The sequence below is a fragment of the Leptopilina heterotoma genome, unplaced genomic scaffold (genome assembly GCF_015476425.1).
Source record: "Leptopilina heterotoma isolate Lh14 unplaced genomic scaffold, ASM1547642v1 Lhet_14, whole genome shotgun sequence".
Classification (NCBI taxonomy): domain Eukaryota; kingdom Metazoa; phylum Arthropoda; class Insecta; order Hymenoptera; family Figitidae; genus Leptopilina; species Leptopilina heterotoma.
The window spans coordinates 2,508,536-2,528,989 of NW_025110859.1; the positions used below are offsets into that span (position 1 = coordinate 2,508,536).

The 20,454-nt window shown below is 23.5% G+C and overlaps 1 protein-coding gene across 8 annotated transcripts in view; it reads left to right on the plus strand.

Moving 5' to 3' along the window:
- The window catches only part of LOC122497972 (inositol 1,4,5-trisphosphate receptor), a 59,867-nt gene that overhangs the window by 27,412 nt on the left and 12,001 nt on the right, over positions 1-20,454 (plus strand). For 2 of the 8 annotated variants that reach the window (XM_043605418.1, XM_043605419.1), the window contains exons 11-33: positions 2,373-2,674; positions 2,740-2,854; positions 3,206-3,381; positions 3,503-3,658; positions 3,944-4,094; positions 4,177-4,324; positions 6,662-6,688; positions 6,925-7,264; positions 7,454-7,619; positions 7,922-8,141; positions 8,368-8,909; positions 9,121-9,372; positions 10,941-11,198; positions 12,601-12,678; positions 13,439-13,559; positions 13,797-13,939; positions 14,038-14,225; positions 14,421-14,532; positions 15,036-15,143; positions 18,089-18,206; positions 18,523-18,755; positions 18,879-19,014; positions 19,286-19,578. In XM_043605418.1, the coding sequence (XP_043461353.1) occupies positions 2,373-2,674; positions 2,740-2,854; positions 3,206-3,381; positions 3,503-3,658; positions 3,944-4,094; positions 4,177-4,324; positions 6,662-6,688; positions 6,925-7,264; positions 7,454-7,619; positions 7,922-8,141; positions 8,368-8,909; positions 9,121-9,372; positions 10,941-11,198; positions 12,601-12,678; positions 13,439-13,559; positions 13,797-13,939; positions 14,038-14,225; positions 14,421-14,532; positions 15,036-15,143; positions 18,089-18,206; positions 18,523-18,755; positions 18,879-19,014; positions 19,286-19,578 (4,383 nt within the window). The remainder of the gene's footprint in view (positions 1-2,372; positions 2,675-2,739; positions 2,855-3,205; positions 3,382-3,502; positions 3,659-3,943; positions 4,095-4,176; positions 4,325-6,661; positions 6,689-6,924; positions 7,265-7,453; positions 7,620-7,921; positions 8,142-8,367; positions 8,910-9,120; positions 9,373-10,940; positions 11,199-12,600; positions 12,679-13,438; positions 13,560-13,796; positions 13,940-14,037; positions 14,226-14,420; positions 14,533-15,035; positions 15,144-18,088; positions 18,207-18,522; positions 18,756-18,878; positions 19,015-19,285; positions 19,579-20,454) is intronic. The other 6 variants (XM_043605421.1, XM_043605423.1, XM_043605422.1 and 3 more) reach the window with 6 other exon arrangements.

Genomic DNA, 20,454 nt, shown 5'->3' on the forward strand with positions numbered 1-20,454 from the left:
TGTGATAATTACTTTAAAAAGTATACTAGACGAATGTGTGAAGTTTATATTTTATTAGAATAGTGTTATTTTCGAAAATAATTAAACAAGAAATATTTTATTTAATGTTTTAAAAATCATGGTGTCCGACTATAGATACAACCATTTTCGAGTAGCGCGATGAGTGGCACAAAGTTTTGTTGATAATTAATCATAAATATTAAAACTTATAGGGTTTAAATATTATATTAATAACTTCTAATATGCTTTAATTCCATTTTCCAGCAGATAGCAATTAAAAAATTATCTTTTTTACTTTATAAATTCAAAATATTTGACAGATGTCCGACTATAGAAACAAGGGGAAAAAGTGTCCGACTACTAAAGCATTCGTAATTTTTTATTAAAATGTTTATATTTTATTAAATACTCAACTATTTGTAACAAATTTATATGATTTTTAATCCTGAAGAACTCCTTTAATTAATAATGTGCTTATAAACACAGTAGATATTTGCTATTTCAAAAAAAAAGCATAATTTAAGATTGTATCCTTAAGTGTCCGACTACTAGTGCATTTACCCTATATGTTTTTTTTTTATAAGTAATACAACTCATCGTAGAATTTCAATTATTTTTAATACAATTCTTAATGGAATTTCTCGAAAAATGTAATTATTCTTAAAAATTTTATTAAAATTTATCAAAGAAATTCTATCAAATTAAAATGCCTTCCTATAATTTATTTATTAGAATTTAATTATTGTCAATACATTTTTAATTAAATTTGAATGAAATTTGAATGAAATTGAAAATAGAATTAAATTATTTTCAAAAATTTTAATAAAATTCTTTTTAACATTTTATTTTTTTTCAAAATAATTTATCAAAATTCAATTATTTTTAATGTCTACTATTTTAATAAAATTTCACAAAAGAATTCAATTATTTTAAAAAGAAATATATTATTAAAATTCGTCTCAAGAATTCAATTATTTTCAAAAGTATAATAAAATTCTTCGTAGAAATTCAATTATGGTCAAAAGTTTAAAAAAATTCTTGTCAAAATCTCAATTATCTTCATAAATAATAAAATTCTTCGTAGAAATTCAGTTATCTTTACAAATTTTAATAAAATTCTTTGCAAAATTTCAATTATTTTCAAAAACTTTTCTCAATTCAATCAAATATTTTACAGAGATTCAATTATTTTTAATACAATTTTAATCTAATTTCTCGAAAAATGAAATAATTTCAATTTAGAGAGAAAGTGGTCTAGCGTGAATTTTTAGAAATAATTGAATTTTAAAAAGGTTTCGAATTATAATTTTTGAATGTTTCATACTTTTAACTGGAAATTGTGTACGTTTAAATTTTTTAAAAAAGTTTAATATGGGACTTTTTTGAAATTATTTGAAGTTTTTATTCTCTAATATATATTTAATTGAAGAATTTTCGAATAATCGATTAAATTTCGTAAAATTGAATTGTAAAGAAAAGAATTTGAAAATTTTCAAAGAAATTTTTCGAAAATTATTAAAAATAATTAATTTAAAGAACAATTTTAGTTTAAAGTTCTGGAAAACAATAATTGAATTGAAGTGAGAATAATTTTTATGAAGTTACAGTAACAATATTCTTTCAATATAAAATAATGATTTTATCAGTCGGTCTTCTTTAATTTTTATTATAAAACAAGAAGAAATCGATTGCTCCGAGTCAAAGACTCGGAGTGATCGATTTCTTCATGTTTTATAACAAACAATTTTTTTTAAATTGTTTAATTTCAAAAAAAAATGAATTAGAAATTTTTAAAAATCTTAATTGTTATGAAAAAATAATAATGATTAAATATTTATTTAAAAAAAGAAGCTATAGATCATTTTTCTGAGTAATAATTTTTAAACTGAATGAGAATATTCTTTAAGTCAAGAAGAAGTAAGAATTTTATCTGAAATTCAAGGGAAAGTCAGGGAAAAACAAAATTAAATTTTTCTTGTCAACAAATGTAATTTTTTTAACCTGGAAAACCTGGAATAGTCAGGGAATTTGAAATGAGCAAGAGCGTGGCAACCCTGTAAAGTTAAACAACTTCTAAAATTTTGTTTAAAATTCTAATAATTTTACTAAATGGTCTCATTTTAAATAGCATTTATATTGATATAAATTATAATTCTTTGGAAAACAAAATATCTGTAGTAAAAATACTAACTATAACTTGCATTAATTATTTAATTACAATATGTAATATAATATAATGAAGCTTGAAATGAAAAAAAATATTCTAAATTCTTTTTTAGAAACAGAAAAAAAAATATTTTAATATTTGTTTTCTATTTTATTTACATTTAATTTAATTAATTTTATTTATTTAAATTTTCGTTTCTTTACAGGAGTACATAGCGAAGCATTTTGCATTTATGCAAAAGCAAATTGGTTACGATATTTTGGCGGAAGATACAATAACGGCATTGCTGCATAATAATCGGAAACTATTGGAAAAGCATATAACGGCCGCTGAAATTGAGACTTTCGTTGGACTTGTGAGGAAGAATATGTATACTTGGGAATCAAGATTTTTAGATTATCTCTCTGATTTATGTATCTCCAATAAGAAGGCCATTGCCGTTACTCAAGAATTGATCTGCAAAAGTGTTCTTAGCGAAAAGAATAAAGACATTTTAATAGAGACTAGGTAAAATTTTGATAACGTCAAAAAGTTAGCGATTTTCGTCTATTGTTGCTAACAAATTTTCGTAGGATGGTCAGAAATCCGGTGGAAGTCGTGGACATTGACGAGAGGCAAGAAAACGAGGAACCACAGATATCCATCATCGAGGAACTTGAAGTTATGCTCGTTTGGAATAATGGAACGGTTTGTCGCAACTTTTCTTTTTCTTTTCACTATATTTAACATTTTGAAAAATTATTTCTTCTTCCTCTTAGTATTATTTTTTTTTATCGAATATTTATATTTCTATTTGGAATTCTATATTTATATTTGAAATTCCTATTCTATTTCTTATTCAGTTTTCTACTACTTTTTATTTAGTTTTTTATTTTTTATTTAATTTTCTACTATTTATTTAGTTTTCTATTTTATTTAGTTTTCTATACATTTTTATTTACTATTCTATATATTTTGATTGAATAATCCGTCTATTTTTTTCTATCCAATTTTGGAAAATTCTAATTTTCCGACATGAATTAATAAATGGTTTTTCAGAAAACATTGCCTCTGAGTGAATTGTCACGTGGCGCGAAATTGGGAAATATTGAAGACGCAGCGATTTTGGATTATTATAGACATCAATTGAATTTATTTAGCAATATGTGTCTGAATAGACAATATTTGGCGCTGAATAATCTCTCACCCCATTTAGATATTGATTTAATACTCAAGTAAATGTGAATTTCATGTTTTTTTGTTTGGTTTAAAAAAAAAGAGAAACATGTGAAATGAGAAAATTTCTTTTGTGGGAAGAAATATCATTTTTCTATTTTTATTCTTTTTCTTTTCTAGATGCATGGAAGACGAAACTGTTTCGTACGAATTGCGAGCTTCATTTTGTCGATTAATGCTTCATTTACACGTGGACAGAGATCCACAGGAACAAGTCACGCCAGTGAAATACGCTCGTCTTTGGTCTGAGATTCCTTCGAAAATGAGCATTAATGAGTATGTAAATAATGTAAATATTTTCTTTTCTTTTTCTATTATTAGTACAATTTTTTTATTATTATTTATTGTTAATTTTTTCTCTTCTTGTATATTTTTATTTTTCTATTTATTTATTTTCATTTCTCCATTTATATATTTTTATTGTTTTGTTTTTATTTCGAATTTTTTTACTCTGAGAAAAACGAAAAAGTACAATAAATAGATTAGTTTTCTTTTTGATGTCTCTTTAAAAATTATAATTGTCGGCATTGAAAATAAAAAAAAAATTGGCTGTTTTTTCAGTTACGATACAAATAAAATGCCGGATGAAAATAAAGAAGCTGTGAGAGCGAGATTCAGTTCAACAATAATGTTCGTGGAAGATTATTTGTGTAATGTTGTGGCGAAGGTTTGGTCGTTCGCTGATCAGGAGCAAAATAAACTTACATTTGAGGTAAATTTTTATCGAATATAAATATACGGAATTTTTTTTATTTTCTTTTTCTTTTCGAATGAAAGTTCTATTATTCTTTCAGGTTGTTAAACTTGCCCGCGATCTAATTTACTTTGGATTCTATGGCTTCAGCGATTTACTTACTCTAACAAAAACTCTCCTAAATATTCTCGATTGCGTGTCTGAAAACGATTGCTCAAATGGAAAAATACCCACTGGAGAAATTGATTGTAAGTATATTTTCCTAATTTACAAAAAAAAGCAACAATGAAGAATAGGAAATAATTTACTTTGAGTTGAAAAATTTTTTCATAGAATATCATTACTTTTCATTACTATATTATTTTCAATCAAATTGAAATTTATTTTCTATATTTTTACAATTTACAGGCCTCGGATATTATAACATTTTCGACTTATTTTCAAAAACTACGACTTTTTCGACTTTTCTTCCACATATTGCAATAATTTTTAGTATAAAATGCAACTTATTTCGATTTTTATAAATAGTGTGAAAAATAACTATAGACATCTTCAAAAAAAATTTTTTTTAATAATTTCTCGAATTAAATTTTCGAAATTTACAATTGAGAAGAGTGTCAATAAAAATTGAAATTTTGTAAAATTTAATTAAAAATAATTGATTTTTTTAAAGTATTTTATAAAAATTTTTGAAAATCAACTTTTGAAGAATTTTAATTGAACATTTTTAAAATACGTGAAATTGAATTCCTCGGAAGAATTTAATTTTTAAAAATATTTTCAATACATTTCGAATAAATTCAGTTATTTTCTAAAATCTTAATAAATCCTTCGAAACAATTCAATTATTCTTATAAATGGTAAAATTCTTCGCAAGAATTCAATTATTTTTATAAATAGCAAAATTCTTTCCAGGAATTCAATTATTTTCAAAACATTTTGAATTGAATTTCTCGGAAGAATTCAAATATTTACAAATATTTACATAAAATTCAATTATTTCCTAAAATTTTAATAATGTTAATAAATTTTTTTTTTAATGTTTCTTCGAAACAATTCAACTATTTTTATAAATATTAAATACTAAATAAATTTTTAAAATTTACAATAAAACAGAGTATAAATAATTGAAATTTTGTAAAATTAAATTAAAAATAATTAATTTTTTTCAAAGTTGTTGATAAAAATTTTTGAAAATAAACTTTAAAAGAATTTTAATTGTAAATTTTGAAAATAATTGATTTCTCAAAAATTTTAATGAAAAATCTTCAAGTGTAAATTTAAAAATGGTAATTAATGAAAATTAGCTACAAAAAAATTATATTAAAATATTTTTGAAAATAATAATTCTTAGAATTTTTGCATTCTAATTTTTTAAAATTCAATTATTTTCAATATTTTTAAATACAAATTTCCAAAAATTCAAATACATACAAAAAATAATAACGTTAAAATTTTTTACAATTATTTTTTACATTTTAACAACATAAGACTTTTTTAGATTTATTAAAATTTTGGAGAAATCGCGTTTATATTAATAATTAAAATTCTTTAAAAATTTAATTATTTTTTAAATAGAATTCACCAAATTTCAATTGTTTGGAAATTTTTCAATTCTATATAATTGAAAAACTATTATCTTTCATAAATTATTTTTAAAATATTTTAAATAATAAATATAATAATATATTATAATAAATAAACAGATTTATTTAACAAAAATTAAGGTCCTGGAAACATTCTAAGTTGTATTTAAATAATTGAATCCTTTAAGAACTTTCGGAAAATTATTAAAAATAATTGATTTCGAGAAGAAGTTTGATTAAAAATTGTAGAAAATAATTGAATTTTAAGAGAATTAAGATTGTAATTTTTTAGAAGTTATTAAAGTTCAGAAGGTTTTAAATAGAAATTTTTTAAATTTTATTCCCGTATAAAAACAAACAAGAAGTATTTAAATATTTATTTAATGAAATTATTTAAGTTTTAAATAATTAAATTTAGAAATCAGTGAAAGATCAGAAGAATAATAAAAATTAAAATTTTGTGACGACACTGAATTATATAAACGACTTTTTCGACTTTTTTTCTATTTTAAATCGACTAAAACAACTTTTTTTGCACCTTAAAGTCGAACTGAGGCCTGAATTTACTATAAATACAAATTTGTAATATTTAATACATTCTTTAAATATTTTTTTTATGGGAAGACGATTATTTTATTAATTATTATTTTTTTTTATTTATTTTTAATTTTATTATTTTTCTTTTTACTTGTTTCGATTTATATTATTTTTCTTTCAACTTGTTTATTTTTATTTATGGAAAATTATTGTTTAAGTTTATTTATATTTTTTTACTTTATTTCTATCTATAGATAATTTTTTGTAAATAAACATGTAAATTTCTGCAATTTTTTCAAGAAGATTGTTAATAACTATTTGCATGACGCTTCTTAATTTCCAGCAATAAAATAATTAATTCTTAGAAAGAAAAAAATTTGAAAATTAATTCTTCTTGTTTGATTGATAAATGTTAATTAAATTGCAAAATGTAAAAATAATTACAAACTGAATGTTTCATAGCCGAAAGCGTGGAATCTGAGGAAACAGGTAAAATTGTAATTATTTAAAATTGTGTTTAGTAGAAAAATAAGTTCTTTTGTATTATTAAATAGTAATGCATGTTTTTTTGTAAAAAGCTGTAAATACATTTCGAATAAGTTTCTATACTATTAGGAACGTAACAATAATTCCCTGGAGGATCGTAAACAATAATATCAATATTTTCGATTTTTATTTTTATTTAAATATTGAAAAATTGAAATAATTTTGTTTTTATCTTTCAGCCGAAGGCGGTGTTCTGAGATGCATCGGCGATATGGGAGCAGTAATGACAAATCTAACATTAGGACCAGCGGGTCAAGTTCTCGCTGGAAATTCCTCTCAAAAACCAAATCCATCGGCGAAAAAGGAATATCCTCTCGTGATGGACACAAAATTGAAAATTATCGAAATTCTACAATTTATACTTGACGTGAGATTGGATTTTCGAATATCGTGTCTGCTCAGTATTTTTAAACAAGAATTCGATGAGACTGAGAAAACTTCAGGTGATATGAATCTCGGACAGAAGGGTATCGATTTGGAATTAGTTGGCACACAGGCAGAAGGTATTTTCGGGAGTAGGTAAGTTTTTTTATTTTTTTTTTACATAGATTTTTGCTCTCTGAAAACCGTTTTAAAGAGCAATTTTGATTTAATTTTAAAACTTAAAATTTAGTTCTACTAGAGTTCATTGTGTAATTTAAATATTTTAAAATCAAAATAGATTGTAATTTGAAAGAAAAGTACTTAAAAATTTCATTTTAATTGAAGTGAGGAATGTGTCGCTTTGGACTTGGATGGTCAAGGTGGAAAAACATTTTTGAGAGTTTTGCTTCATTTGGCTATGCACGATTATCCGCCCCTTGTTTCTGGAGCCTTGCATCTTCTCTTTCGACATTTCAGTCAAAGGCAGGAAGTTTTACAAGCCTTTAAACAGGTAATTTCAGTTCATTTAAATATTTTCACTTTTATTGATGAATAAGAATACGAAACAAAAAAATACGAAAAAATTGAAAAATATTTTTGATTATCAAATGAATGCATTTTTTTTTAAAGAGCTTTTGTTGAGAATTTATCTCTAAAATAGAAAATATTTGTATCCTGAAAAATTAGAATGGTCTCAAACCTTCTTTTCATAAATACAAATAAGGAAGTTTTATTTTTAGGAATTAATTACATAATTTTCAGTTTAATCAATTAATTGATGAAAAGTCTAATTAAATTTTTGTTTTGTTAAAGGTGCAACTTTTAGTCTCGGACAGTGACGTCGAATCTTACAAGCAAATAAAAGCAGATCTCGATGTTCTTCGGCAATCGGTGGAAAAATCGGAACTCTGGGTTTATAAATCGAGAGCAACCGAGGAGCATGAGGCGAAAAAGAAGAAGAGCAAAGAAGATGAAGACGAGAACACGGCTCCGAGGAAGACTCCTCCTCAGCTCTCTTCTCTGGAGAAAAAAGGTTCTAATTATACTCCTATATTGATAAATATTTTTATTTTTAATCCATTCTATTAATAAAAGAAAATATTCATTTTATCAGTAATAATCGAATTTTACAAACTATAATGAAAAATATTACGAAACTAAAGAAAATATTACAAAAGTATGAAAAATATTTAGAAAAAGAAAAACAGACAAAAATGAAAATCACAATAAAAAATTAGAATAAATTTGGTGTTTTTCAGGATCAGCAATTGATTTGGACATTGGACCACCATTGCACGCCGATCAAGCCGAGGAATATAAAAAGATTCAACGAATTTTAATGAGAATGAATAAACTTTGCATTCAAACATTGCCGAATGGTCAAGCGATACCGCGAAAACATGAACAACGATTATTGAGAAATGTTGGCGTTCATATTATTGTATTGGATTTACTGCAAGTGCCATTTGATGCAAAGGAAGATGTACGAATGAATGAATTAATGCGTTTGGCGCATGATTTCCTGCAAAATTTCTGTCTAGGAAATCAACAAAATCAAGTTTTATTGCATAAACAATTGGATTTATTTTTAAATCCCGGTATTCGTGAGGCGCAAACTGTTTGCAGTATTTTTCAAGATAATTCAACTTTGTGCAATGAAGTCAATCCAAAAGTGATACAGCATTTTGTTCATTGCATCGAGACGCATGGAAAACATGTTCAGTACTTGAAATTTCTTCAAACAATTGTTAAAGCGGAGAATCAATTTATTCGCAAGTGTCAGGAATTGGTTATGCAAGAGGTTTGTTTAAATTTTCTTTTTAATTGTTCAAAAATAGTTTTAATAGATTTAATATTTGATTGGAAATTTTCTTTCGATTGAAATATTTTTAAATAGTTTAAAATAATTTGCAAATGGTTTTAAAATTGGTTTAAAATAATTACGTGTTGAATTATTTGCTTGATTGAGAATTTTCTTTCAATTAAAATAATATTTTGGGGTAATTTTTCAGATGGTGCAATCTGGAGAGGATGTTTTGGTTTTCTACAATGATAGAGCGTCATTCAATCAATTTGTCGAGATGATGCGATCAGAGAGACACAGAACGGAGGAAAGCAGTCCATTACGATATCATGTCGAACTTGTGAAACTATTGGCTTGCTGTACAATGGGCAAGAATGTCAATACGGAAATCAAGTGTCACAGCCTTTTGCCATTAGACGATATAGTTGCCATGGTTTCCCATCCCGATTGCACTCCAGAGGTTTGATTAATTATTTTCTGTATTAATTTTTTTTTTTATTACTTTTATCGATTTATTTCAAAAAAATACAAATTTTTCAAGTAACAATAGTAAAGTTTGTGAATAATTATTTTTTAAAATAATTTTTTTGAAATGTATAATTCAAATGTTTTTAACTAATTGAACTTTTTGTAAAATTTTATTGAAAATAATAAATTTTTTTCAAGTATTTTAATTAAAATTTTAGAAAATCAATTTATTTGAAGAATTTTATTTCCAAATTTTGTTATTTATTGAATATTCTCAAGAACTGCAATGAAAAATCTTCAAATGAAAATTTGTATGAAAGAAATTAATGAGAATTAAAGACAAAAAGTTGTATAAAATAGTTTATAAAAGAATTGTTTACATTAAGATTTTTAAAATTCTAAATTTTTCAGAAATATAATTTTGAAGAATTATAATTGCAAATTTTGAAAATCATTCAATTCTCAAAAATTTTAATGAAAAATCTCCAAATGAAAATTTGTATAAAAGAAATTAATGAGCATAAGATTAAAAAAATTATATAAAATATTTTTTAAAAAATCTAATTTTTTAGAATTCTTACTAAAATGTTGGAGAAACAATTATTTTCAAAAATTTTTAATTTCAATTCTTTAAAAAAATTGATGAATTTGTTTTTAAATTTTACGAAATTTTTTGAACGAACTCAATTAATTTCGAAAAATGACATTACAATATTTATAAAAAAAACTAATTCTTAAAATTTTCTACCTTTTTTTTTTAAATTAAAATAAAAAATTTTTATTTTTTTTTATTTTCTAAAAATTTTTTTGAAAAATTCAATTTTTTTCAATATTATTGCCCAATTATTTTCAAAAATTTTTAATTTCAATTCTTTAAAAAAATTGATGAATTTGTTTTTAAATTTTACGAAATTTTTTGAACGAACTCAATTAATTTCGAAAAATGACATTACAATATTTATAAAAAAAACTAATTCTTAAAATTTTCTACCTTTTTTTTTTAAATTAAAATAAAAAATGTTTATTTTTTTTTATTTTCTAAAATTTTTTTTGAAAAATTCAATTTTTTTCAATATTATTGCCCAATTATTTTCAATAATTCGCCTTTAATAACATTTAAAAAGAATCAGAAAGAGTTAATGTTACAATTATTATAAAAAATTGAATTTTTTTATTGAAATAATTAAATTCTTGAAGAACTTTCGGAAAATTGTTAAAAATACCTAGTTGATTTAGAGAAGAAATTTAGTTAAAAATTTTAGAACATAATTAAATTTTGAATGATTACAGTTGTAATTTTTAGAAATAATTAAATTTCAGAAAGTTTGAAATTGAAATTTAGAAAAATTAAATTTGTTCGTCAAATATTATTTTAAATTCACGTTGAAAAACAAATAGCAAGTGTTTAAACATTAATTTAAGAAAATTATTGAAGTTTTGAATAATTGAATTTAGAAATCTGCTTAAATTCGAGACTTGAATTACTAAATTATTAATTAATTAATTATTATTAACATTATTATTATTATTATTATTATTAAAAAAAATCTTGTTGAATAGGTAAAGGAGGCTTATATCAACTTTCTCAATCATTGCTACATTGACACGGAAGTGGAAATGAAGGAGATTTACACGTCAAATCATATGTGGTCACTATTTGAAAAATCGTTCATTGTCGACATGGGTCTGATAGCGAACGCCACACACGATCGAAGTCATGCCGATACTGTTCTGGAAAATTATGTGACAAATTGTTTAATGAACATTATCACAACATTTTTCAGCAGTCCATTCTCCGATCAAAGTACAACAGTTCAGGTAAAATATTCATTTTTCTTTCTTTTTTTTTTAAATTTTCTCTTTGGGAAAAATTGAATTTTTCTCACTTTTTTTCCTGGTTATTTCCTTTTTTTTAAATAATGAATTTCAAAAATAATTCTCTGCATACTACGTTTGATGTCAGCAACAAATATTCACAGAAAGAAACATATTTGACACGTGTGCCACTGAAAATTTAAAATTGTTTTTTTCTTTTTGAGCTTGCGAAAAATTTTTGATATTTCTTTCTTTTATTTTTTCTTTCAAAATTTGCTTGAAAGGGAAAGAAATTGTCTTGAGAACGAGAAAACAATTTTTTTCACTTCGCATTCTTTGCACTACTAGTTGTTTTTTCAAATTTATGGGCATCAAATAAACACACGTTTTTATTTGAAACTGAAAAAACAACACATGCTCGACATTTATGGAATAACATTTGATTTTCTATTTAGAAGATGAAAATTTGCTGTGTGCATTAACAAAATTAATTTATTTTGCATTCTGCTTTTGAAAGTGCAACCAAATGGAGGTAATTTTTTTTTTTATAAAGAGAATTTTAGGACTTGAGGAGTAGTTTTTTTTTTGAAAATTTAGAGAAGCTAGATTTAGAGAGCAATTAAAATTTAGATAGGAGAATAGAATAGTTTTTTTTTTGCCTTGGAAAAATAAAATCGTAAAATGATTTAAATTTCTAAATATTGATAAAATGTAGACGAAAAGAAAAATTTGAAATTTGGAATTACATATTAAGGATCAAATTAAAATTAAAAATTCTAAATATTAAGATAAAAATTAGCTGAAGGAAAAATTTGAAATTTCCTTTTTGAAATTTTTTCCTCAATTTGGATTTATTGTTGAAGAGAGATAAAATATTGATTTTTTTTCTTCTTGTTTTACGAAAATATTTTCTTGTTTCAAATTAGAATTTTTTCTACATATTCTTAAAAACATTTTTGGAACATTTACCTATTTAAATATTTTTTAAACACTTTTTTAACATTTTTTCAAACAGTTTTTAAAACATTCTTTCAATACTTTTCGAATATTAAAAAAAATTCTTGTAACACTTTTCGAACATTTTTTAAAACATTTTTTACCACTTTTTAAACATTTTTTGAAACATTATTTTAAAACTTTTCGAATATTTTTTTAAACATTTTTTTGAACATTTTTCTAAACATTTATTTCGATATTTTTCTTTTAACATTTCTTTTCATTTTGTTTGAACATTTTTTAAAAACTGGTAAAAAATTAACGAGGACAGAACAAAAAAAGTTGTTTTGATTTCGGGCTTGATTAATGCTAATTTTGCACAAGCGGCATGTTCTGTATTTTCGGCATGTGTCAACTGGTCTTCTTTCTGATCTGGTCTGTTTGGTGATGGGTTAAAAAAAACTAATAGAAACACCTGCACGAAGCAAGACTATACTGGAATCTAAAGGAGTGTGACCGCACCAGTAATAATAATTGCGAAGATAGTGTAAGTGCTAAGATCGGAAAATTATGCTCACTTTGAATGCTTGCATGATTCTTTCTCTCCAAAAAAAATCTCTCTCTCTCTTTCTCTCTCTCTCTCTTTCTCTACTATTATAAAAATCTTTCTTTTCAAACTATTTTCTTCTCAATTCATCGCTTTTTCACCGATCACACCAATAAAAAGGGCTTCAATACCGGTAAAAAAAAATTTGTGTATATTAACAAAAAGGGAAATTTAATTAATTAACGAAAAGTGACTAATTATTGAATTATTGTATTTATTGTTAATTGATTAGTATATTTATTTTTGTTAAGTAGAATTTTAATTGCAATTTTTATTTTTATTCTGTGGTATATTTATTACGATTTTTTTTATTCAGTGATATTTTTATTACCATTTTTTTACTAAGTAGTATTTTATTTTTACAAAGTAGTATTTTTCGTACAATTTTTATTTTTACTAGGAATTTATTATAATTTTTATTTTGATTAAGCAGTATTTTTATTGCCTATAATTTTTATTTTGATTAAGTAGTATTTTTATTAAAATCTTTATTTTTACTTTATAATAATTAAATTGATCAATGTTAATTAATCAATTAATTAATTATTGCATGGAAATTAATTTTTTTAAATTATTTAATAATTTAATTTCTTAAATTCTTTGAAACTAAAATTTATTCATTAAATTTGACTTTTTTCATCTGCTATTGAATTTTTCGTTTTTGTTCAATGAGAGGCTATATGAATTTTTTGCTATACAGACTCGACAGCCAATATTCGTCCAGTTATTGCATGCTGCGTTCAAAGTTTCTCAATGTACGTGGCTCAGTGCAGGACAACGCTTCAGCGTAGAAAATTGCATAAGAACATTGTCCGATGTCGGTTAGTAGTTTTTTTTTGTTAAATTCAACTCTTTCGAATTTTTTAGCATCACAATTTTACCGGAGAACATTAAGAGAAATTTTTTTATTTACAGATAAAAGTAACAAAAGGATTCTTGCATTTGAAAAATAAAATTTTGAATCGAAAGAGTCATTTGTGATTTGAATAAAGAGAATAAAAATGAAGATAAAATAAAACTAAAATTGATAAATTTTTCTAATTTATTTATTTTTTCAGCCAAGTCGAGAGGAATTGCAATACCAACGGATTTGGAGAGTCAAGTCGCTTCTATGTTTAATAAAGCTGCGATGCTTAGTAGACAGACGAGTAAATGGCTTCAGGCTGCGAAACAACCGAAAGTCGAACGTACTCACAGTCAAGTGAGTTTATTACGAAATTTATTATTTAAAATTAATTTTTCTTTAAGAAACCAAATTCTTTTTGAAATATGTACTAATAAAAAAATTACATTTTTCAGCTAATGAGATTAGATCGCAGTATCATTGAGGGACTACAGGATATTGTTTCTCTATTGGAGGAACAATTAAAACCTTTGGTACAATCGGAATTGTCTCTGCTTGTTGATATTCTCTACCGACCGGAGTTACTTTTTCCCTCGGCAACCGAGGCCAGAAGAAAATGTGAAAACGGCGGCTTCATTCATCGGTGAGAAAATAAATTCTTTCTTTTATTTTAATATTGAAAATACAAATTTCAGTATATTAAAAATACATAATTTTAAATTTAAAGTAGTTTTTAAATTTTAAATTGATTTTGAACTAATTTTGAATTAATTTTTAAATATATTTTTTCTAATATAATGACCACTGTTCAGTTGAATATTATTCATTTTTATTTTAGACTGATAAAGCACACGGAGAAATTGTTGGAAGTAAAGGAGGAAAAATTGTGCGTCAAAGTTTTGAGAACTCTACGAGAAATGATGGCAATTGATCCTGAATATGGAGAAAAGGTGAGAATTTAAAATTAACTATTCATTTTCTTTTTTTTCGAAGCATGAATTTGTAAGTTAACATGATTCACGACGATACAGAAAATTTACCAAGAAAGTTACATCAATTTACTAATATAAAGAGCATTCGCATTAACGTACAATTTTTTTCAATTAACAATTAAATTTAAATTTTTCAATTAATAATTTATTAATTGAATTATTTTTTCAATCTTTGATTCTTCAAGAAGATAATTCTTTTGAGAATATCTCTTGAATGTCGAGTGCTCTAATATTTTTTGCAGCACATTTAGAGAATCGGTATGCGATTAGAGAATTATTCACTGCTTGCTTTTTGAAATTTCGATGATAATTATATGTGTTTAGAATTTTTTTTGCTCTAAACGAACAATTTTCGAGATAATTGTTTTTTGGGGGAGATTATAAAGTTTTTACTTGAGCAGGTGAGTTGCTTTTGTAGACATAGTTCTTTAGCTTCAAGTGTTTTCATGCTGCTAATGGAGATTCAGGAAAATGCTGATAAAATCGAAGCGCCCAAGGAGATCGAATCTGAAATTGCGCCGGGTTCCTTGCAGCAAATTGAAAATCATCGATTGACACAACAGCAGCGGGTAAAATAAATTCCTAAGTCGGAGTCGACGTCTTTCCCTTCTTCTTTCTTTTGATTCAGTTTCAACGCATTTTTATTTTCCATTTGTTCATTTTTAGTATTTATCGAATATCAAAATATTTAAGTATTTGTTCTTTAAATATTTTAGTATTTAAGTACTATTAGTTAATTAAGTTACTATTTTATTCCTTTTTATTATTGTTATTGTCGGTTGTGGATTTATTCGACTTTTCGTCCTGCAATTTTTTGTTATATTTCAGTAAAATTTATATAATTTACTTGTTGATAAATTATATTTATTTTAGTAAATATTAGAAAATTTATTTAATAGTAAATATAATTTATTTAATAATACATATAATTTATTTAATAATAAATGTAATTTATTTGAAAATAAATTATGTTATTTATTATTTTTACATACAAGTGAAATTTGTACTATCCACGAGTTTTGAACCTTTAATGAAAAAAATTATTATTAAAAATATTTTCATAAATAACTGATTGTAAAAAATTAAAATTTTAATCAAAAACTTAAAGTTTACATTTAGAAACTTGATAATTAATTTTTTTCACAGTGACCCAAAATTACTGAAATAAAAACAGGCCTCGGATCGACTTTAAGGTGCAAAAAAAGTCGCTTTAGTCGATTTGAAATAGAAAAAATGTCGAAAAAGTCGTTTATTCAATTCAGTGTCGTCACAAAAATTTTATTTTTTATTCTTCTGATCTTTCACTGAATTATAAATTTAATATATTTAAAACTTGAATAATTTCGTTAAATAAATATTTAAATACTTCTTGTTTGTTTTTATACGGGAATAAAATTTAAAAAATTTCTATTTAAAACCTTCTGAAATTTAATAACTTCTAAAAATTACAACTTTAATTCTCTTAAAATTCAATTATTTTCTACAATTTTTAATCAAACTTCTTCTCGAAACCAATTATTTTTAATAATTTTCCGAAAGTTCTTAAAGAGTTCAATTATTTAAATACAACTTAGAATGTTTTCAGGACCTTAATTTTTGTTAAATAAATCTGTTTATATTGTGACCTTGGGTCCAAAGGACCCAATTATTTAAATACAAAAATTCAGTTCTTTATCATTATAAAAATATTATTATTATAATATTAATTAATATTATATTAATATTATATTATTAATATTAATATTATTATTATTATTATTAATTCTAACTGTCCATGTTTTTTAAGTTATTATGTAATTAATTTTCAACAAATTATAATAAAGAAATTCTAAAAATTAATTTTTCAAAAATAGTTTTAAAATAATTTATGAAGGATAAAAGTTTTTCAATTATATAGAATTAAAAAATTTCCAAACAATTGAAATTTGGTGAATTCTATTTAAAAAATAATTGAATTTTTAAAGAATTTTAATTATTAATATAAACGCGATTTCTCCAAAATTTTGATAAATCTAAAAAAGTCATATGTTGTTAAAATGTTAAAATTAATTGTAAAAAATTTTAATGTTATTATTTTTTGTATGTATTTGAATTTTTGGAAATTTGTATTTGAAAATAATGAAAATAATTGAATTTTAAAAAATTAGAATGCAAAAAATTCTAAGAATTATTTTTTTCAAAAATATTTTAATATAATTTTTTTGAAGCTAATTCTCATTAATTACCATTTTTAAATTTACACATGAAGATTTTTCATTAAAATTTTTGAGAAATCAATTATTTTCAAAATTTGCAATCAATTAAAATTCTTTTAAAGTTTATTTTCAAAAATTTGTATCAAACACTCTGAAAAAAATCAATTAAATTTTACAAAATTTCCATTATTGAAACACTTTTTTTATTATAAATTTTGAAAATTTATAAAAATAGTTGAATTATTTCGAAGAAATTATTAAAAGTTTTAGGAAATAATTGAATTTTATGGAAATATTTGAAAATATTTTAATTCTTCCGAGAAATTCAATTTAAGATGTTTTGAAAATAATTGAATTCCTGCAAAGAATTTTACTGTTTATAAAAATAATTGAATTCTTGCGAAGAATTTTGCATTTATAAAAATAATTGAATTGTTTCGAAGGATTTATTAAAATTTTAGAGAATAATTGAATTTATTCGAAATATATTAAATTCTTTTTTTAAATTAAATTCTTCCGAGGAATTCAATTTCAATTATTTTCAAAATTTGCAATTAATATTCTTCAAATGTTGATTTTCAAAAATTTGTATAAATCACTTTAAAAAAAATCAATTATTTTCAATTAAATTTTACAAAATTTCAATACTTATTTATTGAAACTCTTTTCAATTGTAAATTTCGAAAATAAGTTGCATTTTATACTAAAAATTATTGCAATATTCGGAAGAAAAGTCGAAAAAGTCGTAATTTTTGAAAATAAGTCGAAAAAAGTCGCATTTTTTGAAAATAGTCGAAAATGTTATAATATCCGAGGCCTGTAAAAATTGAATTTGAGGCAGAAGTAAATAAATTTTGTTCAGAACTTTGGGATCATTTTTCTTGATTTTGGAAATTTAAATTAAGTTTAGTATTATTTGACTTGCAATTTTTAATTTTGTAATGAAAGATTATATATTTTCATCCTATATTCGAAAATTTATTCAATATTATAAAGAATGCTTGAAATTTATATTAAGTTCTGCCCGCATGTCTTTTTACCGCTTTTTTCTGATTGTCAAATTAGAATTGACTTTTTAATTTTTGTTGTTTTAGAAATTTTTGTTTAAATTGAAATTTATTATCTAATTTATTAAAATGTGCGCATTATTTGAAATTTGTTCTTTTATAAAACTCCATCGAACGTATTTTAGTTTGAGAAACGTATTTTTTAATAGCATAAATAGCAGATGTTTATATCTACAATAATTTTTATTAATTAATATAATTCATTTTTTTTTTTTTGGTATTTTAATAATAACGATCGATTTTTTTCTCTAGGGGGATGTTCTCAGGAATAACCTGCTCAGCAGATACTTCGGCAAGGCATTTACTCAAAAACCTGACAATATGGAAATTAAAAATTCTTGTACAGTTTCCGTGACTCATGGACCTGGAGGTATTTATTTCTTTATAAATAAACAGTTAAAAGAAACCTTAAATAAATTAAAAAAATATGTAGGTTTTTTAATAGAATTTTTCCAATAGATTTCTTTTCCAATAGAATTTTTTTCAATAGTATTTTTATCAATAGAATTTGTTTTTTATTAATATAAAATATAAAATTTTGAATAGCTAATTAAAAATGAAAATAAGATTAATGTCTAGTTGTGAAAATAAATATTAAATAATATTAGTAATAATATATTTTTTTGTATTTTTTTCTTCAATTTTCGGTGTAATTTTAATTTTCCTTTGTTTTCTTTGATTTAAAGCGAAAATTCTGAGCAGAGCTGGCAGAACATTACACGAGGTACAAAGTCATTTGGATCGTGAAGGAGCATCGGATTTGCTTGTGGAATTAGTTATAAGAAGCGTTCACTCGCCAAGTATATTCGTCGAAGTCGTGGAACTTGGAATTGCACTATTAGAAGGGGGAAATCCAATTATTCAGAAGAGTATTTTTTCCAAACTAATGGCACTTGACTTAAGTCAATCATTTTTCAAGGTAAAATTCTAAATTCTCTGTTCTTTTAATTTCTTTTGCGCAAAAAGGAAAAAAATAACTAAAAGAGTAAGAAAAATTTGAAATCTGTATTTTTTTTTATTTAAAAAAATATTTTTTTGTAAGGTTTTTTACGATAAAATGAAGGACTCGCAGCAAGAAATCAAGTCAACGGTCACTGTTAATACATCCGATTTAGCAGCAAAAGCTCACGTGGACAAGGAACAGAGTAAGGAACTAGAAAAAATATCCCGAAAGCCAGGTGTGATGAATTTTTAGTTTTATAATTTCTGTATTTTCCTTTCTCTAAATTATTCTTTAATTTTAATTAAATATTTCAATTTGTTTAAATTGATTTTAATTAATTTCAATTTGTTTTATTTTTAATACTTTTTACGATTTTAATACTTTAATATTTTGATTTCTTAATTTTAATTTCAAAAAAATACACTGTGAATGATTTTCTTCCATTTTTGTTTTATTTTTGTGAATTTTTCTCTTTGAGGTTTGAAATTAATTTGTTTGTCATTCAGGAAAACCGAATGGAATTGTAATAACGGATGAGTTGCGGGAAGAATTGAATCAAGCAGCGGCGTCAACAGTTCAGGCTTATGCGTCGATACGAAATTTAACACCAGGCGAAGATGCATCGAATAATGCGGCTCTCGGCTGCGCTTTGGAGGATATGCTCGCGGAAAAATTGGAAAAACACACGGGCGCTGGAGTTGAGAAAGACGAAGCCCAACTGAGCACCAAGGTTTTGGTTATGCAGCCAATTCTCCGATTTCTTCAACTTCTCTGTGAGAATCACAATCGTGAGTTACAGGTAATGACAATTTTTCTATTTACTTTTTTCTTTACCTTTCATTAATATTAACATTATTACTATTAATCTTTTTAATTAATTACTAGCAACAATTCCCGCGGCTAACTACTTGCAGACTTTTTTCAATAAAATTAAGAATTAAAAAAAATACAATTTAAAAATTTTTATTTCAGTTTTTTTTTCAAAAATAAAATATGAATTGGAATATAGATTATTACTATTATAACCACAATAATCGTATTGGTATTCTGAGACCGGGGATTCAAGAAAAAGTCAGACAAAGTACTGTAGAAAATTAAATTTTTAGAATTCGTAAGAAAACTCTGAATTTTGGTATCTTTTCTGTTTGCCTCATAAACTATGAAATCACCACGAATTCATTTTTTTTTTATTTCTGACAATAATTTCATCTTAAATAACTAATTCTTGAACAACTATCATAAAATTATTACTTAGAAATTATTTAATAAAAATTTTACTTAAATATTTCAAAATTAATTCAATTTTAAAACAGTTGCGTTTATAATATTCATAAATAAATGAACTTCAAAAGGTTTTAATTTGAAATTTTATAAAATTTCCATTTTTAATGAATTTAATTAGAAATTTTAAAATATGTACTTAGATTTTTGCAAAATTTTAATAATTCAAATTCTTCTTGAAATTAGTTAAATTTGTCAATAAGTATAAAATTAATTAATTATTAAAAATACTGGATTTATGGAAAATTTTAGTTAAAAACATTTTTAAAAATTGAATTTTGGAGAAGTTACAATTATCTTTATAAATAACAAAATTCTTCTCCAAAATCCAATTATTTTCAAAAAATTTCCTCATTTCAGTGATTTTCAATATCTACTGTTTTAATAAATTTCC